At 33.8% G+C, this 25,779-nt stretch overlaps 1 protein-coding gene across 1 annotated transcript in view; it reads left to right on the plus strand.

Annotated features, from left to right (window-relative positions):
* Atrnl1 (attractin like 1) overlaps positions 1-17,750 on the plus strand; it is a 256,496-nt gene extending 238,746 nt beyond the window's left edge. Inside the window, exons 15-19 of the mRNA XM_004631593.1 lie at positions 98-279; positions 6,098-6,311; positions 8,487-8,675; positions 15,470-15,685; positions 17,713-17,750. Coding sequence (XP_004631650.1) covers positions 98-279; positions 6,098-6,311; positions 8,487-8,675; positions 15,470-15,685; positions 17,713-17,750 — 839 coding nt within the window. The remainder of the gene's footprint in view (positions 1-97; positions 280-6,097; positions 6,312-8,486; positions 8,676-15,469; positions 15,686-17,712) is intronic.
* Positions 17,751-25,779: the final 8,029 nt, after the last annotated feature.

The raw sequence follows: 25,779 nt of genomic DNA on the forward strand, positions 1-25,779 counted from the left end.
AAAAATAAAAAAATTGTTTAAAATAGAAGCTATATTTTTGCATTCTGCAACAATTGCTAAATACTTTTTTTTTCTTATGCAATATTTCTTTGTTCAGCTCATCTTTGTGGAGAAGGATGGAGTCACATTGGGGATGCCTGTCTTAGGATCAATTCTAGTAGAGAAAGCTATGACAATGCAAAACTTTATTGCTATAATCTTAGTGGAAATCTTGCTTCATTAACAACTTTAAAAGAAGTAGAATTTGTTCTGGATGAAATACAGAAGTATACACAGCAGGTTTGTTTGTATTATCAAAATATGGGTGGATAATACCATAATTCTTGGAAGTGAATCGTTCTTTTTGCTTTTAACATATATATTCATACTAAATCTTAGAAATAAAAGTAGGACTGATTTCAAAAGTGAATTGACAGAGGACTTGTTCTGTCGCTGTATTTTGTAATAAGTTACTTATCTATGCTTTGCGTAGTGAATCATTATGAAGTTATCTTAAATGAATAAGTATTCTTAAGCATGTGTATATAAATTTATGATAAATCCACACTATATAGCCTGGTAGAGATGATTTGGACTTGAAATATTTTCACAATATTACCAGTTACTCAATATAGAAATACTTAAGCAATAAACCTGATTTTACATAATAGTGATAGAAAGCATATAATCTTGACATGCTGCTCATTTCTACAAGTTAGTAGTAGATTAGCCTTCCAGACCTATGGTACTAATTACAAATTGGGATTATAAGCAATAAATTTGATATTACATGTGAATAGTATAAATACCTTTTTGTGGGTGTGTTCACTGTGATTATATCATTATGCTTTTCAATTATAGATTATTTTTATAATGCTGGCATTATTATTTCCAGGAGTCAATATTTTATACTAACTAGATATCTAAATGAATGTTTTGATGAATAGCTAATATTGACATTGATTGTAAAAAATACTGTTTGTACAGACTAATGTTCTATTTTTTCCATGATGAATAATTAAATTTTTATGTGGACATTCCATTTACTGCAGACTCTATTTTTTATGGTGGAATTGACATGCAGAATTCTCACAAATTCCTGTAATGAATAATGTAATTTCTTTTCTTTTTTTTTTTTTTTTTTTTTTTTTTGCGGAACCGGAGATTGAACTCAGGCCTTTGCGCTTGCCAGGGAAGCGCTTATTCCACTGAGCTATCTCCCCGGCTCCAGATAATGTAATTTCTAATGACAGTTTCTTTCTATAGAGTCAAAGCTCTCTCCCCATTAATATTGTTAATAACTATATTGCTTGCCTTTTATAAATATTGAATTTTTTAACTGGGTCTCATACTTGTTGGCTTTATAATAGATCTATGCCTAGAATTAATAGGATAAAGATAAAAATAATTTTATATGAACAGTTGACCTATAAAACTTTTTTGTTGTGTGTTATTCTAGCTCTTTTTCTTTCAAAAAATGGACCAGTAGGGCCAGCGGGATAGCTCAGTGGTCTAAATCGCTTGCTTAGGCAAGCATGCAGGGATCTTGGTTAGATCCCAGGCACCACTTGCCACGCCAGCCCCGCCCCCACGGTGGCTGAGCTGGCTACAAAAATAAATTAAGTTTTAAAAAATGGACCAATATTATTTATGATACATTTACAGAATACATTTAGAACACTTGGAAATCTACTGCTTTCTGAGAATACAGAAATCAAAAGATGAGTATTTTTCTCAAATAGTTTAATAGAGATACAAGCACAATTATTTTGAACATAGGCAGAAGGTAAATATCTAATTAGCAATATATACTTTAGGAAAATTTCCTAAAGAAATGTCCTAGATAACTTTCGTAGGATTTGGGTTTGGCTGGCACTTAAAAGTTATTTCTAAGGAGGCTAGATAAAAATCCTACAATTTTCTTGTCTTACTTTAATTACTAATTTATGGCTAGAAGATAGAGTGTATGTCGTGGCATATGGGGGAAACCAATTGATTTTTGTATTTTAGGAAATAGACTTTTTATTGTTTTATTTTTTAGCATATGGAACATACAACAAAGTTAAGATCTATTTCTTTTATGTGAGGATCATTGTTTTTGGAAATGGTAATGAATACTTCTTAACATGAGAAAAACAGTTGTAAATCTCTACCACTTTTAAAGAGTTTATTGTTTGAATATCCACTTTTTTGAGTCTTAGAAACTACTAATAAAACTCATACTGTTTCTTTTTAAAAATATATTGTTTTTAGATCTACAGCTTAATCTTGAAGTGTGGTATTTTAAAAGTAGTATATTTTAAGGTTTCTTGTGTTGCTAATTTTTTCTTGTCTTACAAATCATGAAGAGTAGACTTAACAGTTATTTTGGATGCATGATGAACTTAGACTTGATACTTTGCTATCTAGTATGCTGTATGAAATAAAGGATGCTTTGTTTTATCAGAATGCTGAGCTTTCAACAGGATTTCAAATTGGAAACTTCTGCAAGGTGACATTCCATTAGCCATATCTTTGTATAAAATGAATTAAGTCCTGGGTCATTGCATTGTATAAACTTAAGATAACCCTCCTTTGGCAAATAAAGATCAATAAATTCATGTACTTTTAAGAGATAATATTGGGCCAAAATGATCATTTACTTATCAGAAATAGCTAAGGAAATGTTACAGTGATTTATGGTGTGCCGCAGCAAAATTTCATAATATAGGAATTTATCTTTCATTTTCCACTGCATGTCTGGTTCATTTATGTGGTAACAGCTACTTTAAGAGTTTTATCAGATGCTTCCTTTTTTTCCTCTTTTCTTTCTCTCAGATTCTTAGCATGATGAATTAGAGAGTAATATTTCATTTTCAATAACTTGTCTTTACTAGGTCTAAAAGACAATTAGAATTGTTATAATGTGAACCACAGTTGTTAATATGAAATGTATTTTATAAGCAACCTTAAAAATTTTATAAGTGTTATCAAATATCTTTAAGAACAGTGTAAAATATATATGGTGTTCACAATGTGGAATGTTTATTTTTCTAATTCAAAATACTCTTTATTATGTTGCACTTCTGGCTTAACCATTGTGCCAGAGGGTAGTGAAATAACCATTTTTATTCTCAGAATTTTGAATTAATCAAAATATATTGATTAATTAATATGTATAGCATACTGTATTGGTGGAATGAATTCTAATGTCATAATGAATTAATAAGACATTTTACCTCAAAATATCTGTTGAATATTTACTGTGTATAATTCAGTAAATGTGTAATTATGCATGCTGAAAATTTCTAAGTGGATAGCTGTCTTTTAAAGATCTCTAGAATTATTTGCAGAACATTAGAGTAAATATTGAATATAAATAGCGTTCTCCCCCTGTTTTAAAGATTTATATGTAGAGATATTTTTTCTGTACCGTGGCATTCCATGATGTAAAAAAAACCAAAATGTGGACTTTTAAGAACATTTTATATTGTAATAAGTATCAGTAGTTTAGTATTTTGGAAAACATAGTCTCACTTATATTAAAATAGAAGTATGTATAATTTAGTAGAATTGATTGAAATAGTAACAGATTATTAACATTCTTAATGCTCAATAGCAAGTTTTGAAATTGTGTAATGATTAAGATAAAGTATAAAAATATATAAATCAAGAATGATTTATGTGATTAGTATGATTATATAACTTTTGTAAACTTGTTAAATTTTCAACACATAAGAAAAATTTTATCATTTTTCATGCTTTTTTATTAATGAATGTATATGACATTAGATTATCTAAAATTGCACCAAAGCCCTAATATAGTATTAGAGAGCTGAATGAGTAAACATGGAATATTCTTTTCCATGTTCTTTTGTGAAGTTTTGTTATCTTCACTTAACCTCCATGTACTGTTCGTTTATTTTATTCTCTATTTTTTATTGGGGCCGGGGAGATGGCTCAGTAGGATAAGCACTTGACTGGCAAACTCAAGGATCTGAGTTCAATTCCCGGTTCCACAAAAAAAAAAAATCTATTTTTTATTATGTGGATAATGACAATTTATCTTTAGATTCTTAACTCTTTAACTTGAAAGTCATAGTAATAGAAGCAGCAGTAGCAACATATTGTTTTTAAGGAGACAGATATTTAAATTAGATATTTATATTTCTATTATTTAGCAAAGAAAATAACTACACAGGCTCTAAGTAAATTACTGTAGCTAAATGTAAAACATATGCTTTGATGTAGTGTTCTATTCTACATCGTTCTTCAAAATATGTTAGTATTAAATTATCCTTTGTACTAAAACAATGGTTCTATATACTTGAAATATATATTTGTTATGATAATAAGCTGTTTGCTTAGAAACATGATACATCAATTTTTTATCAATCTTTTAATGCCCTTTAATGCCCTACACTTTTAAAACGTAATTTTTATTAGTGTATGTTTGCAGTAATAATGCTTAGATTTCCCATGGGGAGGAATGGCACATGCACATAACACATCTGAATTACTCTTTTCATATCTTTGTTCTCCTCTTCCTCCATTTCTTTGTCCCCTTCCCTTTTACAAAAGATCTATGTCCCTTTTTCCTATTATCTATTGTTTTAACTTTTCTCTATATTTATATTTTGGGTTTCTAGTGTAAGAGAAGTCGTATAATGTTTATACTCATCTGTTTATTTAAATGTTGCCATATGCACCTTTTTTCCCTATAAATATCTTAGGTTTATCCTTCCTTATGGCAGAATGGTACTCCATCCTGTATAGATACCATATTTTACGTATCCATTTATATGTTGATGGGTATACTGAATGCTTCCAAGACTTAGCTTTTATTATGAATTATGCTGGTATAAACATGAATTATGCTTCCAAGGTTTAACTATTATGATTTTTTTCTTTTTTGTGGCTGACTAACCCCTTCTGGGGCAGGGCTGGCGCAACATGTGGTGCTGGGGATCACACCATGGTCCCTGTGCTTGCCTAAGCTTACCTAAGCAGACGCTTTAGACTACTGAGCTATCTCACCAGCCCAAGTGTTATGATTTTTAATAGTATTAATTGTGAATGCATCTATCACTGAAATGTGATATCTTTAACTCTTTCTGGAAGATACCTATACCTAGATGGGAATAGCTGAGCTGAATTTAATTTCTAACTAATTTTTTAAAATCTCCATACTGATTTCCATAGTGGTTCTATTACTTTACATTCCCACTAACAATGAATGAGTGGTTTCTTTCTAGGTCCTTCGGTCTTGGAGTCTATCAATTGTTGATTTTCTCTGCCTAATTTATGGCCTGTGTGTTTGTAAGGTACCTTTCTGTTCCCAAAGCCCATCTATCTGTGCACTACAGACTGTGACAAGGAATGCCCAAGCAAGGAATGTCCTTGCTCACATTGATAGATTGGCAAAGCAGTCAAGACACTAGTCTCTGTTAGCTGTAAGAAATGAGGCAGGAATTAAAGTATATGATTGGATTTAATGAAAGGACTTTCTAGCTGCTGCTGAGAACCACACTTGCCAGGTGTTGCATCTCATGATAGAGGGTGGTAGTGTTGTTATTTCCTGCCTGAGCCTGAACTTCTCGTGGGGTCTATGTCTAGCCTATAGTCTCTCTGCAGCTCTCTCCTGTAACCGTCTCTCAGTTACTTTGTTAGGGGAACACTAGAGACCCTGAAGTGAAGTTATTATGCAATTGTTTGGTGCTTATTTTCCAAATGACCTGATTAGACCCTCTCTGAGATGACACTGCAGTGTATTTTTTCTCCAACCTAACCTTCCATGAAGAAGTCACTTCCAGAGTAAAATCTGCCCTGTTTTTGTAGATTACAATACTTAAGACTCTTTCTTGGAGCTATCACTGCTAGACCAGTCTGTTATTTCTCCCTGGTGCTGCAGACTCTCTGGAAGTCTCTTCCTAGATATTTTCTCATGCGTGATCAGGTTAGTCAGTTGGTACCTCTGCTGCCCTGTCCTGCAGGGAAACAAAATGCAGAGCAGCCTCAAAGTTGGCCAAATGCAACTGAATCCATAAGTGTAAAGCTAGATGGGAACAAATGTGTGTCTTGTACTTGTCTTTAATTATTTTTTTTCTTCTCTCTTCCCTCCTTTTTTCATTGTTTACAGAAAGTATCACCTTGGGTAGGCTTACGCAAGATCAATATATCCTACTGGGGATGGGAGGACATGTCTCCGTTCACAAATACAACATTACAGTGGCTTCCTGGTGAACCAAATGATTCTGGATTCTGTGCATATTTAGAAAGGGCTGCAGTGGCTGGGTTAAAAGCAAATCCTTGTACATCCATGGCAGATGGCCTTGTCTGTGAAAAACCTGTTGGTAAGTAGTCCATTAAATTTGCATTTCTTTAAATGTGTTATTAAGCCCTCTTTTTACTACCTCCTTCCAACCTGTAGTCTGAAGTAACTCACAATGCTTTTTAATGATATGGACCTCCTAATAATTATAATTACGTATATTTTCCACTTATTAATTGATCCTAAGCATAACATAGGAAAGTAAAAATTTATACAATTTTATTTTTATTTATTTTATGTGTGTGTGTGTGTGTGGCCAGCTCAGGCCACCAGAGGGCGCGGCTGGCTGGAATGTGGTGCTGGGGGATTGAACCGTGGTCCCTTTGCTTTGCTAAGCTTGTTCAAATAGGTGCTTTAGACCACTGAGCCATCTCACCAGCCCCAAATTTATACAATTTTACAAAGCACTTTTTATTGAAATACTGTGATTATGGACATATGGTTATATACTACAGCAATAATCTGTTTTTAATTTCTTGATGTGCTTTATCATAATAGTTTTTGAGAAGATTTGATTTAATGTTAATGACTGAAACAATGTAATCTTATAGATCTATTGTAAATTTTTTAAGTAAACAAAAATGTATTTCTGTATTACATTTTAGAGTGATTTCTGTTATGTGAGAAGGAATATTTATTTTTTTCTTTTACAATAGAGTATTTTATTTACTGAATTTATTTTATTTACAGAATTTACTGTCTTTTAACCATTTTAAAGTGTATGCTTTAGTGGCATTAAGTGCATTCACACTGTTGTGCAATTATTACCTCTATTGATTTTCAAAACTTTCATTTTGCAAAACTAAAATTCTATATTCATTCAACAGTATTTTCCATCACTTAGAAATCACCATTCTATTTTGTCTGAATTTGACTACTGTATGTGCTTTGTATTGTAGACTCATATGATTTTTATTCTTCTGTGACTAGCTTATTCCCTTAGCATAATAACTTCAAAGTTTATCCAAGTTATAGCATGCGTTACTTTTTATTATTTCAGGCTGAATTATATATGTATATATAATTATATATGTCGATATGATTTTATATATAATGTCTGTACAGTGAATCCCCAACTTCAAATGAGTTCCATTCCAGGAGAACCTTTGTAAGTCAGATTCATTTGTAAACCCGACAAAGTGAGTCTTACACATCTTTAATGCACAAATACAGTACATATTGATTTGTGTTTCCTAATAGTCCACTCCACATTCCCACTGCTTTTTGTCTTGCTTCTGGACATCCTGGGCTCTGACTGGGCACTGTACTACTGTACACTACAGTGTACAGTGAGCACAAGGTAACATCTGTGACAATGTCTGGCAGACACATGAGCTACTTCTATGATTTGTTTGCGTCCACAAATTTTCATAATTTGAGGCCCATTTATATCTTTGAAAATTCCCAACTTGAATGTTCATAAGTCAGGGGCCTACTGCATATCTAATTTTATATGTGTATATATACACACGCACACACGTATCTCCCACATTTTGCTTTCCCGTTCATCTATTAGAAGACATTTGAGTTGCTTCTACTTTTGGTTATTGTTCATACTGCTGTGCTTGAATTTCTGGTATCATTTTTTTGGGTACATATCCAAAAGTGGAATTGCTAGATCATAGTGTAATTTTTTTGTTTAAGTTATCGGGGAATTGTCATTCCATTTTCCATACAGTCTGTATCATAAAGTAATGCATAGTTCCAATTTTTCCACACATTGGCTAATATTTGTTATTTTTACTTTTTAAGTTGCTTTTTAAAATAATTATAATCCTAAAGAATGTGATATTTTAGTACGTTATATTTTTATTGTTTGTTTATATCACAGCCATGGTTACAAATAGGTATGATGTTATAAGTTATGGAATGTTTATGGAAAAATTATACTGGGAAATGAAATTATGCTGATATACATAGTATTCAGTATATAGAAAGACTACATGGAATATTATATTACTATGTATAATTTTCAAAATTACAAAATAAGTCACTATTTTACATGCATTTTTCATTTCATAATAATTTAAGTAATATTCATCTGTGTTTCGTAATAGTCCTCTATTATCTGTTATCTTTGCATTTACCTAATTAGATTATAATGACACACTTGGGATAATTGAAAAATTTCCTATATACGTATATGTAGAAATACAAATAACAAATGAAATATTTATATTTGTGGATTTTTTTCTAGTAAGTCCAAATCAGAATGCAAGACCTTGCAAAAAGCCATGCTCTCTAAGAACTTCGTGTTCCAACTGTACAAGCAATGGCATGGAATGTATGTGGTGCAGTAGTACAAAGCGATGTGTGGACTCTAATGCTTACATCATATCGTTTCCATATGGACAATGTCTAGAATGGCAAACTGCCACCTGCTCTCGTAAGTATCAGTCTAGAGTAATTTTTCATTAAATATTTGATAAATTTCAAGTAATGACAGAACATATTCTTATAGATAGGTTTAAAACCTTCTAGTGCTAAAGAAAAAACCTTGTAATGCTATGAGCTTGTGAGCTTGAATTTCACTAAGCATATTGCCTTAAAGGTTAATATTTGCCACATTTGTGCCCCCTTTTCTTTGAACTCTAAGGGTAGTTGCAGAGAGCATGTCACTTCATGATAATGCTCACTTTAAGGATTCCATGCTGCTTAGTTGTGCTTCCTTTAACCCATGTCTTTTTATAATATGACTTTGCTAATTTTGTATACCAGTTTTTTTGTATGTTAAATTGTATATTTCTGTTTGTTTTGTTGTGGTCAAATTCAGGTAAGTTTTTTGGTAAAATATGTTATTGATGTTGACTGCTACAAATGCAATATGCATAGCAATGTCATCAGATGGAGAGTTATGGGAGTAGGTGAGGCTGGAATTGCTGTGAATTATTCCTCAAGAGAAGGATCCTTCCCCGTTGGTCTTATATTTTGCATGACTGTAGGATAAGGATACACCTGAATGAATTTTTGTTACTGGACACTGATTATAAATCACAAGCCTTACTTGCCAAGACAAAGTACATCAGAATGCAGCTGCTAAGGAAATTACATAGTGCTAGTTGTTGTATTATGTAGATAGCAGAATGTGTGTAGTTCCTTCTGTTTGGAGGAAATAAGTATGGTTTTGAGTCAATTTCTTGTATGTAGTGAATATAGTTCATGTCCCCCCATAACCCAGGGTCTGTTATTGAGGTTCGTAAAGGATTTAAAGTATTAGTCTGTTCAAATTTGGATTATGAAAGTCAAAAGTGTTTTTTATTTCTGATGCATCTCCTCCAAGTACTCAATGTTGTATGTTTTCTTTCATATCCTATTCATTGGACTCTTTCCTTCTGTGATTGATCCAGACTTCATATTTTGAGATTTTTTAAAAAACAAAATAATACTCTTTTTAGGAGCCCAAGACTTACCATTGTACCACCATAGTTAGCATCAGAATCATCTGAGATACAATTGATGTCAATATTTGGTCTCCCTTGACTACTTGATTTGAACAAAGCAAAGATAAACTGGAAGAAGAAGAAGGAGAGGGAGAGTGAGAGTGAGAGTGAGAGGGAGAGGGAGAGGGAGAGGGAGAGACAGAGGGAGAGGGAGCGACAGAGGGAGAGGGAGAGGGAAGGGAAGGGGGAGGAGGAGTTGTTATTTATAAGCTACTGAGTATCAAGTCAGAGGGACCAGGAATGATTGGATTTGGTCAGTTGGTTGATCAATCTGTCTATCTATTTATGTATCTATCTATTTATCCATCCCTGTTATTTTAACCCAGTAAACAAGGTTTGAATCTAATACATAGATGGGTGCCTGTAGAGTATCTGTCCAGTAACTCTTAAATTTAGATATGTGTTGTACTTCCAAAGTATTCAGTGGAATAGCAGAAGAAATAGTTTCTTGCTGTCTCAATTCTAATTCCTTGCTTCTAATAATAGCTGTAAATTCTCTATTATTATCCCCACCAATCACCTATCTTTGCAACACTTTTACACACATTCTAGGTTTTTGAATTGGTCATCTGGCTTCCTCTTGATCTGTTCCCTCCTTGAAGGAGCCACATGGAGGTTTGCCAGAGGTATGGGCCAACGCCCACCTTATTTGTATAGTTTTCATAAGTATCTTCAGGACTTTCTCATAGGACGCTTGACTCTTTTGCATATTCTCCACAGAAGCAATCAATGGCAACGTAACTGCGATGAAGTACAAGTATTCCTGAAGCAATGCCATTATCTATTTCTTTTCCTTCATCTTCTGAATTTCATTTTCTTCCCGGAGACAGGCTGTTCAAGTTAGAAATCAATTTTCTAAGTCTGAGATCTTTTCTGCTGTCTTTTGTTTGAAGACCTGTAAGTGTCCTGCTTGCTCCTGGGATCCAGCTTTCCATGAATGACAACATGGCCAAATAGTTACTAAAAATTTATAATGGAAATGGTCTAAGCTTTATGTTGCTTTGAGAAGTTGTTGTAATTATCATTTGAGGGTTTTTTTTTTGTTAAAACAGTTTAAGAATTTAAGAAAAATGTATCTTTGCAAATGATAAAGATGAATTTTCAAGTCTTAACATTCAGATATCAATGTGTAAAATTCACAAACTAAAGAGAAGTATCTTCTAAGACATAATTTTTGTGACTTCTGAAAAAGCTTTGTTCATAGCTAGCATTTTTAAAATGGGTATATTTAGATAAAAATTCTAAATAAATGTTCTACTTAGTTGATATATAAATTAGTCTATGGATATTAAGTAATAGAAGCTTTAGTTATTAATATGTAGAATTACAATGAAAATAAAATCTTCCTGAAATAGAAAAACAAGAAATCTTATGATATAGCATGTAGTTTTTCTCTGCACATCTAATTTTTTTTTTTTTTGGCGGGACCAGGGATTGAACTCAGATCCTTGCGTTTGCCAGTCAAGCGCTTATCCTACTGAGCCACCTCCCCGACTGCACATCTAATTTAAAACTCTCCCTTTTTTGGTAATTGAGGAACAGAATTACTTTTACATTTGTTAATACTCGCTTCAAGATTGATTTTTCAGATTCTTATGTATTTAAAAATTGATTATTTTACAACCTAACATTCAAAAACCCAAAAAAAGATTTTTATTGATATTTATAAATATTATTAGTTCATCTGTAGTCTCTATAACAACTATAATTTTAAGAATCCTATACAATCTACATAAACTTTCCTGTAATGTTTTCTGTAATAAAAAAGAAAACGCCTTAGAATTTAAGCGTTTGGGTCACCATTAAGTACTAAGAATGAGTTTTTATGTTTTCTGAGTGCATATTGCTTTCCACTCAAGCAAAAGAATACCAACATTACCTTATTTAATAGTTTTTTATCTAACATAAAAAGCTACAGTGTTACTCTGAACATGAAATTTTTTTATTAATTTTATTGAGAAACAAATAGTAATGAGACAGTTTCAAAACAGGATAGTAGGACAGTTGCTATAATACATTGCATGTTGTTGTCTTCATAGTAGTTATTCATAGTACAAGATGCAGACATAGTATCCTGTCCAAACACTATTAGTACAAATCTTCTCATTGAATTAAGAGAAAGTAGCTGTATATCTATCCTGTTTTGTATATACAGATACAAAATGGTCCTTCATTTATATCCCTCTTTTTCATTTAGTTTTGTCAGAGATCGGTATTCCATTGCCATTTAAATATTGTAGGTGCATGAATTCAGCAAAATAATCCAATATAGTTCTGTAGTTGTAGTGGGTTATCCGTAGGACTGTGCAGACCTCAAAAGTTATCTCTGAAATTGCTGGGCTCCAGACCTTTGAATGTGAAATTTTGTTTCTCGCTTTTAAAATCTAAAATCTAATAAACTGAGCTAGAACATGTATATTTTATCATTGAGTGCAAGAAACCAAGGATTCTTTTTAAAAATGTTTATCAGTACATATTTGCAGTGCTCAATGACTATGTCTATCATGAGAAGTTGGTACATGTATAGAACACATCTTAATGCCTTTTACTTTCCCATTCCCTGCTCTCTAGTTGCCCTCCTTTCTTCTCTTGGTCTCTGCTCAGCAAAAGATCCATCTCCCTGGTTTCTATTATCTGTCCTTTCTTTTGTTTTTTATTTCAAATTTATCCTTCATTTCTGCATAGTATTACATTGCATATGTTTACCACATGTTTGGCGACTCTGTAGATGGCCATATAGACACCTTTGCATATTTAGCTTTTAGGAGTTGCGTTGCCATAAACATGGGTATACATATATCACTGTAAATTGATGTCTTTAACTCTTTTGGAAAGATACCTAGAAGAAGAATAGCTAGGTAAATGGAATTTCTAATTTTAGTTTTTTTGAGGAGTTTCCATAATAATTTCAATAGCAATTGTGAGGTTTCTTTTTTCCTGTACTCTTGGCATCTTTTGTTATTATGTGATATCTTGATGATAGCCATTCCTTCTGGGATAAGAGGGAATTGCAGTGTTATTTTAATTTGTATTTCTCTGATGACAAAAGATATTGAACATTTCTTTGCACTTACTGGCTATTTGTTTTTCTTCTCCTCAGAGGTGTCTATTCATTTCAGTTGCTCGCCTTTTGATTAGGTACTTTATTTTGGGGGAGTCCGTTTGAGTTTGTTATGTATTCTTGATATTCTGTGTGAAGAGAGACTGGCAAAAATTTTTCCTCTGGGTTGTCTCTTTAATCTGTTGGTTGTTATTTTGCTGTGCAGAAGCTTTTTAATTTTGTAGCATCCCATCTCTTGATCTTTGGTGTTATTTCTTGTGCAACTGGGGTTTTGTTCAGAAGGTCCTTCCTTATGTCTGTGTCTTCAAGAGTTTAACCTATTTTATTGTTAAATAGTCTGTTTGTTTCAATATTTAATTATTTGATCAATTTTGTGTTTAGTTTAATGCATGGGGAGAATTATGGGTCTAGATTCAATTTTACACATGTACATAGCTAGCTTTTACAGTGCCATTTGATAAAGAGGGTATCTTTCTCCAACTAATAGTTTTGGCACCTTTATTAAAGATCAGATAACTGAATGTGCCTAGGGTTGTTTTGGTATCATTTATTCTGTTTCATTGACCTGCAAAATTCTTTAAGATTTCCCCAGCTGCATAGAAGGCATTATGAAAAATATTGTATTGGTAATAGTTTGGATAAAAAAAATAATCTGGCTGTAAGTTTTTTATATTGCATTTTAGATATTTTAATGATTATCGTTCCTTAAGAGGAGAGTTCTAAGGTAAGATTTATTTTCTCAGGAACTATGCATATATTTTAAACTATTAGAAAACAATATTTATTAAGGGTAAGACCTAGTAAATTTTCATTAAACAATTGTTTGTTATTAAATAGTGTCAAGATAATATAAGTGAATTTTTAAAATTATTTACCATTAATTACATAGCACCTAGTATCATTTGGTAAACAGCATAGCACAGTCAATGATACTGTGAGTTTACTACAATCCTAGATATAAGAGAAACATTTATTTCAAATCAAAGAAACTAAGGAAGATTGTGGAAATGTAGGAAATGCCCAGTTGCCTAAGCATCTTTTCTTTTTTTTTTTTTTTTTAATATGTATTTTTAGTACAGGACCTATAGGATCTACAGGTTCTCACTACATAGATCGGATTCATAGTGATTCTCCTGTTTTCAGCCTCCTGAGCACTAGGATTACAGGCTTATGCCACCATGCCTAGTCTCAGTCACTGTCTTAGTGTGCCCCAGGGGCGGGCTTGCACTGTAGGCCAGGGTGCGCTCTGCTTAAGCAGATGCTTTAATCTGCTGAGCTATCTGGATGGCCTTTAAGTATCTTTTAAATAAAGCATCATTTACCATTGTGTTATTGGGAAATATCTGAGTTTCTAAAGGAAGACTCTTGGTGTCAATGAATTAATTATGTGTACAAGGTTAGAGTTACCTATTAGTGTTTGATAACTCATAATATGAGGTTTTATTAAGTTAATAATAGCACTAGGATATTATATCCCATAACTCAGTTATCAGCATTCAAAGAATTCATAACAAATAATATTATGATTGATGAATTCTTTAATATTATGCTATCTTGAATAGCCTAATATATTGACTTGCTGATGTTCACTAAGAAACTCATGCCAATCTTATTTGCAGTAATAGGAAGAACATTATTGCTTCCAGTAATATTAAATATGGAGTGGCAGCTGAGTTATTAACACTACAACAATGAAATTGAATTTGCCAGATATCTACCATTTCCCCCCTCTGGAGGTTTCCTATGTGACTAGAAGACATTCACAATGCTTTATATATCTGTTACTATTTTCTATGAATAGACAGTTCCCCAAACAAAATGTGCCATGTGTAGCAAAGAACATTATGGAAAATTTTAGCCCCATAAGATTAAAAAGTTAAAAGCATTACTTAGCAATGAATGTGAATATGATGTGAGATTGTAATATCGCTTTATCCTTGGATTATCTCATAGCATTCATAGATTATGATTTACTTATATTCTATCTAAGTCCAAAATAATAAAAGTTGAGCTTCATTAAGTTAGTCTTAGAATTATATTGTTTATCTCTGAAAGTTAGCAAGGGTGTGTACATTGGGTTATCTCAATGAAGGAGAACAGAAGGCTCCCATATTCTCACTCAGGTTATTTGTAGGGTAAAATTTTGTTTATCTATCACATGATAGCAAAAATACTGGTATCTTGGACCCTTAGGAAGAGTGCTACCCCCAAGAAACAGCCCAAATGGGGGCCAGGATTCTCAGGAAATGGCCTCTGTCACTTATATTGGATGTCCACTGGACAAAATTATTCATTAAAGACCTTCCCTATGTACAAGAATGGTAAACAGTTCAGTATCACAGCCAATAGAGTAGGTATTCTGTAGTCCCCTGGGCCATCTCCCCCAGAATGTTAGCCCTGGAAAAGTCTTAAGGAATCTGTAAGCAGTGACTTCATTTTTCTCTATGTCATGATTACTACCCTTCCTTTTAAAACAAAACAAAACAAAAATCCCCACATAAATTTATCTCTTCTTTTGTATACTTTAAGTCTATTGGTTAGGTATTAATACAGAAATATTTCCATCAACTGTTAGTAGCATATTTGACTGTTACTGATTTTTCTGTAATCATTTATTTTTGGTAAACAATTCTGGTTGAATATAAAGTTATGTAACATTTTAAATGTTTATATGTGCAGCTCAGAATTGTTCTGGATTGAGAACATGCGGACAATGTTTGGAACAGCCTGGATGTGGCTGGTGCAATGATCCTAGTAATACAGGAAGGGGACACTGCATTGAAGGGTCTTCGCGAGGACCAATGAAACTTGCTGGAATACACAACGAGATGATCCTTGACACTAATCTCTGCCCTAAAGAAAAGAACTATGAATGGTCCTTTATCCAGTGTCCAGGTAATAAAAATGTGAAAAAAATATTGAATTTGATTGAACCAAATTATAACCTGTCACTCATCACTGTAGTATATTAGCATTTTATGCAATCTAGTATATCCAGTGTAGCTTCATGGTAAGTATAAGAATACTTCATATAGCATCTATGGTGGAGTCAGCTGGCCTTATCTTCAAAGCTTCCTTTGATGTTCCCTACTCATTGGGGACCTATAAAGATCCATGCTGAATGCTCCTCAGAGTTGGGTACTAAAAAACTGTGGCATTTATCTACTAGCTCTTCTCCCACACTGATTGAATAATCGCCCCCATGAATATTAACTCCATTGTACTTCTGAGCCATGTTAGTATGTCTAATCAACATCTTTGTTGGTATCAGTAAAAACCTGAGATAGAAAAGTAGGGTACAGTTATTTCAGAATTTTACATAAGCTGCTGACAATTTAAAAGAGTAAGACTAGTTAAAAGAAGAGAATATGCCATACAGTATAATAATATCTGCTTCTGAAACTATGAAATAGGTAAAAAAAATAACTCAAATCAAATTACAGATTTAAAAAATAACATGGATGAGTTTTAAAGGTACTTTGCTTAGTGGAAGAAGCTTGATTCAAAGGCTACAGGTTGTGTTATTTAAATCATATTGCGATCTGAAAATATAAAACTGTGGAGATGAAAAACAGGTCAGTTATTTGCCCAGAGTAAGAACAGGAATTGATTTTAAGAAGAATCATAATGAAAATTTGATGATTTGGAATTATTGTGTATGAGTTTGTCAAAATCTATATTGTATACTAGGAATGTAACTCACTGGGAAAGCACTTGCTTAGCATGTGGGAGGCTCTGGGTCTGATCCCGAGCACCATAAGTACAAAACAGATCTATATGGTTTACCATAAAGAATCAACTTTACTGTGGATAGATTTCAAGACAAGTTAATCAGCATATTGGAGGAACCAAGAATGGAATACAAATTGTTTCAGAGGAATCTAACTGTATTACATATGTTATAACCTCACTGAAAAACTACTTTAGCTTTCGGGCTGGGGACATAGCTCAGTGAAACAAGCAATTGTCTGGCAAGCGCAAGGTCCTGATTTTGATCCATGGTACCACCAAAAAAATACTTTAGATTTGGAAATACTGTTTTGACTATGTTAAAGAAAGGTTAAAAAACAGGAAAAATAACCCTATTAATAAGTACACTGTATTCTGTGGTAAATTTGTTTTTCCTAGTTTCAGATTAATGAATCTAGTTTTATATATAATGGATTTGAGTACATACATATGTGAAGTATATTTAATAGGAGGCAGGTTTCTCATAATCAGAAAAGAAAGTTAAAAATTAACAAGGGGTGATACTGCATTAGAGCTGGAACATGTTTAGTTCATGTTTAATACATACATGCATGCAACTATAAATATATATGTGTATAAATGAGGTCATGTGCATACATATACAGTATCCCTAGATATCTTTGATGAGAGAGCATAGAAGATATGATAGTCTGATACAAAGAAATAAAATGGATCAAATTATTGATTTGTCAAATAAATCTAATATACAGATCTTGATTTCTAAATGCTATTCTCCAATGAATGTAACAAGGGCTTTCTAGTTAAATGGCTAATTCTGCGGGTGGGGCAGGGAGAATTTGAGACTAGTCTGGATCGTTTTGCATACCCACCTAGTCTCAGTGGCCAGCTCAGTGCACCCAGGGGCGGGGCCGGTATGCCATGTCATGCTGGGGATCAAACTCTGGTCCCTGTGCTTGCCTAAGCAAGCACTTAGTCTGCTGAGCTATCTTGCTGGCCCCACACTTGAAATTCTTAAGCAAATCTTGCTTGCTTATGAAATATCCCTTTCTTGTATTGCTGGAGTCCATGTGCTAAAGTTTTTCATGTTTTTCTGTACTTAAATCAGTGTGTCTAATGATCAATAGTTTTCTTAACAATTTCAGTAGTTGAAATATTTCCTTTTCCATTTTCTGGAAATATTTGTATAGAATGTATGTTTTTCCTTCTTTTAGTATTTGATGGAGGTCATAAAGGAAGACATCTTGCGTAGGTTTTTCTTCAGAGAGAGATTTTTGTCTAAGATCCATTTTTAAAATAATAGATATGGGGTTATTCAAGTTTACTGGTTTTTCTTGAGTAAGTGTGGTTTTTGCTGAAGAAATTTGTTTATCCAGGATATTAAGGTGGTCTGTATGATCCATAGTGACACCCATTCTTTTATTTTGAATATTCATAGTTTGCATTTTCTGTTTTAATTAGTCTGGCTAGAGCCCTCAATTTTTACTGATGCTATGAGTGGTTTTTTCTTTTATGGAATTTTCTATTGCTGTGCTGTGCATTTTTCTTATTTTAATTTTCCCTCCTTTCTGCTTTCTTGGCACTCTCTCTCTTTCTCTTTCTATTTATAAGGGTAAATTGATAATTGATAATTGATCCACTAGTTTATTTCTAATATAATACCATAATGCTTATAATTTTCTCTAAGAACTAGTTTTGATTAATGCTTGTATTATAGATCAATTTCTATGTTAATTGAAATTTATTTAATATTTGGAATGTGTTTTTTAGACATAATACATTCTTAGTTCTTTTGGCATAATACAGTATCTGGGCCTTTTATAGTAAATGTGATTATCAACAACACTTAGCTTTAATTGACTGCCTACTTTTTCCCCATATATTTTTTGTTCCTATTTACCTCTTTTCCTATCTTTCTTTAAATGAACTGAGTATGTTCTATAGCTTCATTTTATGTGTTTCTTGATTTTATCTTTTTTATGTTTAGGTTTTAAAACAGTCATCTTAACTTGTCACTATCTACATTTAAGTAATATTCTTCACATGTGTATTACTTATTGACTATGTATTATTGTAAGTGTGTTCTAAATGCAATAGTACACTTCTGTTTATTTTTGTATATAGACAATTATCTTTTGAATATGTTTTAAAAATAAAAATGTTCTTACTGTCAAGAAAAAGTGTAGTCTCTAATAGCCCTGGTATGCCCAAGATGGAGTGATTTCCTTTAATGTGAGATTTTCCATGCTAAACACAGTAGAGTTCAGGAAAACTAGAATTCTTGCTTTTTTGAATATTGACTCAACCTTAGTTGGGGCAATTAAGAAATGGGACAAAATATATGAAGAACAGTTTTTAAGACTTGGATATTAGGCAAAAAAGCTAGTGGTCTTCTGGAGATAGTAAACAAATTAAGTGAGACCTATAGGTGTCCTAGTTTAATGCCTAAAGATAATTTACATGAATAAGGGGATGGAGTCCAAATTAAAGATATTCACCTATAAGTCTGAGGAAGCTAAGAAAAATACATTACTTGGAAAGGAAACCAAAGAACACAGACCTGTTTAGAGAGAAATCTCTGGGGGAAGTATGAAAGGGTATCCTGTGATCTCTCAGGAAAAAACAAAGCAAAACAAAACTATGTGATTGAATACTGCTGAAAATAATGTAAAAAAAAAAGGACTAAGAAAACTACATTATTTGGAAAGGAAACCAAAGAACACAGACTTGTTTAGAGAGAACGCTCTGGTGAACTATGAAAGGGTATCCTTTGACCACTCAGGAAAAAACAAAGCAAAACAAAGATACGTGATTGAATACTGCTGAAAGTAACCAGAAAAAAGGAATTCAAAAAGTACTTGGTAGATATTAAATAGGGCTAAGAATTAACTTCTCTGAAAAGCTAATATAGAAAAACCTCATTATTCATTGAGTGTCGGAGAGAGTATCCAGAAGGGATTTTGCTTCACCTGTTTGGAAAAATTAGTGATACAGAACAGGGTGCATTAATTTGATTTACTGAAGACTCTTATATAGTCAGAAGAATCACTATTTTTCAATCCCCTAACCAATTTTAGAAAAAAGGTAAACCTTCTTTATAAAAATAAAAAAATAATAAAGCATCCAAAAAAGCAATTTAAAAAGTTTATGACATCTTTTATCCAATTAAAAGTCAGTTTGTATGCAAAAAAGCAGGAAAATATGACTCATGGCAAGAAAAGAAAATCTTACTGTAATGTCACGTAACTCGGTAGTGTCCCAAATTTTCTGATCAAGGAGATTATGAGGCCAAAGAGGAAAGTGATCGATGATGTAGAGTGTGCCTAAGGAGAGTCACATGGAGAGAAAAACATTCTCTCAGGCTTTCACAGAGAGCACATTGGCCAAGCAATGGCCATGACTCATCCACATGGCTGACACTGACAAAGGTTCTACAATCTGAGGTACAGGATCTCAGGATAAATCCTGAGGGGATTTCACTGACCTTCTCAGACCCAAAAGCTACAACTCTTGTTGCATAGGTCCTGCTTTACCTTGGTCTTAACCATCCAGTAGAAAAGTATGAAGACGAAATATAAGTAAAGCCATGCTGTTATGTTGAGCTGTGGGGGACTCAGGTCAACAATTTCTGACATTGTCAGTTAAACAGAAGACCCAATGCTATTATGGGCTACTGGACTCTTTTAGAATATTTTCTGAGTTTACACACCTATAATATTCAAATAACGGAACTTAGCAAAAAACGGGTATACAGATGAATGTCCATTTTGTATCTGTGTATTCAAAGTGGTTAGGATAGATATATAGTTACATTCTCTTAATGAATAGAATGATTTGTTCTGGTGGTGTTTTTAAATAGGATCTCAGGTCCGCATCTTGTATAGCAGTTAACCACTAAGAAAAATGTATGCAGTGTGTTCATTATTGAAACTGTTCTAGTGATTTGATTTGAAACTGTCTCATTGCTGTTTGTTTATCAATAAAATTATGAAAAAAACAAACTAAAAAAAGAAAAGAAAATCTACCAATCCAGTTAAATATATTATTAGAGAAATGATATTGAAGTGATTATTATAAGTATACATTATTCCATATTTTAAGTAGTAATGAGCTATTAAACATGTTAGGTATAGTTATAACAAATACTAAATGAAGACCAAATGGAAATTATAGGAATACATCTGAGCTGAAAAATTAATTAAATGTGACTAATACAGAGACGATAGTAAAAACTGAAGATCACTATTCTCAAAGACAAGCAATAGAAAGTATCCAACATGAAACACAGATAAAGTTACTTGAATAAAATGTAAAGAATATCAATGATGTATGTGAAGTTCATGTTATCCAGTGTTTTTTAAATTAAATATCTGGAGAAGGGACAAGAAGAATATTTGAATAATTAGAAGAAATAATAGCCAAAATTTTCTAAATTTGATGAAAAATATAAATGCACAGTGGTAAAATTTTGGTGAACTTTAAGACCAAGAAATATAAAGAAATCTACTTTGGTGTATCAGTATGTCTAATCATATTGATTAAAAGCAAGTAACACAAAGGTAGAAGTAGCCAGTGAAAAACATACATGTTTACAGGAACAGAGCTAAGTCTTATATCATATTTCTTATTGAAAATAAGTGAAAGTGGCTGGAAGAGAAGACAGTCATCCAGGGAGTAACAGCAAGTGTGAATGTGTCTGTATTGTGCTGGAGAGAAGCGGATGCCCCGGGGAGGGGGTGGTGGAATAAATGAAAAGATAATTCATCTGGACTGCAATCCATGTCTAAGAGCTTGTGTGTGGAAAACAAATCACTCCTCACTCACATCTCCTCATCTACCTCAGACCTGGTGTACGTGGCATGCTGGGAGAGGATTGCCCTGAGGGAGGGAGCCAGCCATTTAGTGATGGCTGCCTGGTTGTACAGACTCACAAATACTTCAACCTTATTGCTGGCACTTTGCCAGAATGTACAACCTGGGAATTCCATGAGCCAAAATGCAAGAGAACTGAGTGGATCAAATTGTTTTAGAAGTGCCTATAAGTGGTGGGACTGTGAGGATAAAGAAACCCTGTTAATGAGACATTCATTGCAGTAGTCACATGTTACAGTGGGTTCACAGTGGGATCCCCCAGCACCTCTTCGCTGAGTACTGCAGAGGGCAGGGAAAGCCCAATCTGTTATAAATAAGCAGAGCAATGGAGTGGAGAAGTTTTGCCCCTGATGCCCTGGTCAGAGGTGTACTCAGCAGAGTCAGAACACAATGGGCACTCTCCTAACATTTTTCCAAAGCCAGAAAGGTGTTGGAAAGAGACCACGTGAAGTTTGCATACTGCCCTGCACCAGCAAAGTAGGTATCACCCAAGCCTGGGGATGGTAGTTCTTGGTTCTGAAGTGGAGCAGGCAAAGCTGAGACAGTTGAGTGCAAACACAGTGAATGTCATTCATTCTGGTGGCCTATTGGACATATATTGAGTAAGAAAAGCTTGGAATGAAGTTATAGAGATATCTGTTACGTTTACTCTTCTTCCACCAATAACTAAGGTCATAAGATCTATGGATTACTGCAGTGGATAATACCTGGAACACATCTTGTGACCCTAAATCCTATTCAGAGGAGCAGCAGTCTTTATGGCTTTGGGCAAGCAATTGATTGTACTACAGGAGGAAACCTCTTGGCTACTTGCAATCAGACTGTGACTCCCATGTGAACAGAGGGAGCTATATCTTCAGTCTGGGTTAATGTTATAGCAACAGTGTGAAGGTTTTCATTTTTGTTTCTATTTTTATTTTGGTTGTGTAGTTATTGTTTCCTTCTTTGTTTGGTTTGGCTTATTTTGATGGTCTTTCATTTTTCTTCCATCTTTGGGTCTTATTTCTTCACTAGTATTATTTATGTATTATACTTTGTTCTTCAAGATTTTCCATGTCACTCTTTTTTCCTTTATTTTAGGGAAGGCTCTCTAGGGTGTTCAGAGTCTCACTACTAGATGAGACTCATAGTGGTTTGGCTATTTACAGCCTCCCAAGTGCTGGGATTACAGATGCGCTCCACCATGCCCAGTCTCAGTTGCCATCTCAGTGCTCTCCAGGAGCATGGTCAGCACTGCAGGCCTGGGGATTGGACCCATGGCCCCTGCGCCTGCTTGTAGGCACTTTAATCTGCTGAGGTATTTGCCAGGCCTTTTTTTTTGTTACTTCAGGGTACCTAAAGGGTAGTTTGGTGCATTTCTGGAACTGGGTTCTTTTGTTTTTTGATTGTTTCCTCCCTATTCTTTTTTTACCTGTTATCATCATACCTTCTTTTCTCCAGTTTATCTCCTTTTATCTATTGGCATGGATATAATATATGTGTGCATTAGAGAATAAGAATTAACAGCTTTGTATTCAAAAGTACCATTGAAGGACATGTCTGGGTAATCCTTAACAAAATTGGGCCTAGAAGAACCAAACAAAACTACCTACAATTACATTAGGAGTGTCAGACAGACTCCCTCAATCTCACTTCCATCCATATACATAACTTTTGCAGTCTACACAAGTACTGCATTATTTTTAACATTAACTTTTCTCCTGCTATACAAATAATTCTAAAAAAGCCTAAAGTTTTATCTTTTATTCACCATATTTTTCCTTCTCTTCCCACTGATGTACTCCCTTCATTTTCCCTACCTTCTCTTTTTCCTGCCACCTTCCAAATCCTAGATAAACCATCAAGAGCACCACAATATATTGTATAAGAGGTACTGATGAAAGGGTAAAATTATCAAAAGAGATTTTAATGTTTATTACTGATGATGACTGTATGGTTGGATCTGTTGATGTTATGACAAGTAGAAATTTTCTTTTTCCAACACAATGACTGAGTCCATCTTAACTAAATTGAATATGTTGAATAAGTAAACAATATCCCTTGACAAATAAAGCCAAGAATCCATTACTGGAAGTTATAACCTCACTAAATAGATTTCATACCAACAAAAAACTTTCTTCACCCTATTTGACCTCAATCCTCAGTGCTCATGCACATGTGCATGAGAGGAACATCAAAAGAAAGCAACAAAATATCTCCAAAGTATCCTAGCTTTCCCAAACCAGATCCTAGTGCCACTGATGGAGAGAAAAGCAAACATCAGATACCTGTGCTGTACAGAATGATTAAACAGGAAGCAAAGATACTTAGCAAGTTAAAGAGCACTTAACCCAAAAGACAGTAGGAATATTGAACAAATTGACCAGTGTGGATATGGAAGAACCAATGAAAAAATGGGAAGAGCTGACCAAAATGTTCAAAACATGACTGATAAATTTACCAAAATAATAGATTTCATTAAAAATGCTGAATGGAAATCTCAGAGATAAAGAATTATATTGAACTCATACAGAGCAGAAATGACCATGTTAAGGATAAAGTTTCAGAAATCAAGAACAAAATGCAATTTATATGATGATGTAATTAGATAAACTGTAAAAATGAAAAGAGCAAAAAATATTTTTTATCTACTAGTTTCTACAAGACACCAAGAAGATTAAAAGTCATGAGAGATTGGAATTAGAGGGCAACACATATGCAATAAAAATCTGTTTACAGTTATTAAGAGTAGGCAGCCCCATTTTGGAGCAAGCAGGTCCACGCTGGATGTATGGTATCCCCTGACATAAGGAAGCAGGACTGAACAAAACATGTGGCATACATTCCTCCTACACAAACAAACAGGAGCACGTCGGATGTGTGGTGGCCTTCCTCTGACTTAAGCAAGCAGGCTGGCACTGAATGAGCAGGCAATCTTTGGGGCATCAAGCAGTCTGAATATGTGGCATCTTTGAGTGTAAGAAAATAGGCCATAGACAGAGGCATGCACTCTTTCACAAAAATAAAAATCTCATGACCAACTTCTATCCAGCCTTGCATTTTTATTTCCCATGGCATGAGTTAGCAGAGCTGGAGACTAACCAACTGACCTAATCATGGATGAGGAAAATACCGAAGTGTAGAAGGGAGTGACCAGATGAAGTGTCCGCATTAAGTCTCTAAGTCCAGGAGTCCACTTCAGTCAGTGCTCTACTGCCTACATCCAGCAGAGAGCAGAGTACTCATTGTTTTTTCTATTTTCTGATGAGAACAAGGACAAACCTTTGCTCAGTGTTAATCACATTCACCACAGAAGTTACTACCCTGCATGGAGTACATCTGAAAAGACCAAGGTAGTAACTGGCTCAATCCCAAGGCTGCAGATTTTGAAAAAAACTCCACTCATTTTAAAATAGGGATTTTTTTTTTCTTGGACTCAATCTTTTATTTGATTTTTCTATGTTATTTATTTTTTCATCAATGCTTCTTTTTGGTGAGGGGAGTTGGCATTCTTTTTCCCACCCTCAACCCCTTTTGTCTTTTTTTTTTTTTTGGCAGAACTGAGTCTTGAACTCAAGCCCTTGTGCTTGTCAGGGAAGTGCTTATTCTACTGAGCCATCTCCCCTGCCCCTCTCAACCCCTTTTAATTTCATTTTCCTCTTTCAGATTTTTTCTTTCTTTTTCTCTGTCTTTTATTACCTTTGTATTTCCTTCTCTTCTTTGTCTTATTCTTTCTTTCTTATGACTGTTTTCTAGCACTATTAATTTCCTTTCACTCCTCAACAGGACATACTTTATCTCACTTTTATTTCCTCTTTTAATTTTTCAATTTTTTAATTTTTTCCCTAGTTTCCCACATCTGCTTTACTAGTATAACTGCTAAGTTTCTGAATCTCTAATAGCTAGTTAAATTTATGATAATGCTGTGGAATGCTTATCTATTATTAATAAAGGTAAAGTTATCCCATTTAGTACATATTTACTGTAGGTCAGTAGTAGACCAATATGTGGTTTGTCTTACTGTTAATACTGTAAACTTAGATGTCTGTTCAATGAATAAGGGAGGTATAATATTAGTCTTTAGGGTTTGTCAATACTCAGCTTATATTTAACAGTATAATTAATGCTGATTTTATAACTACATCCAAGGTAACACATTTCTTGTTATTAACTTGTATTCTTGTGATATTAATATGTAGATTTTCTTGAAGTCCTTAGCAATAATATGAAAACTTCCCTGGAAAACTGGGCCCTATAAGAAATAGAGCTCGGTAAATGGAGATATGTTGATCCAGGGACAGAGGCAAAGACCAATAATTATGCCCAGAGAAAATATTGAAAAGCAGACATTGGGCTGGGGAGATAGCTCAGTAGAATAAACGCTTGTCTGGCAAGCGCAGGGTCCTGAGTTCACTCCCCAGTACCGCAAA

The sequence above is a fragment of the Octodon degus genome, unplaced genomic scaffold (genome assembly GCF_000260255.1).
Source record: "Octodon degus isolate 3935 unplaced genomic scaffold, OctDeg1.0 scaffold00042, whole genome shotgun sequence".
NCBI lineage: Eukaryota > Metazoa > Chordata > Mammalia > Rodentia > Octodontidae > Octodon > Octodon degus.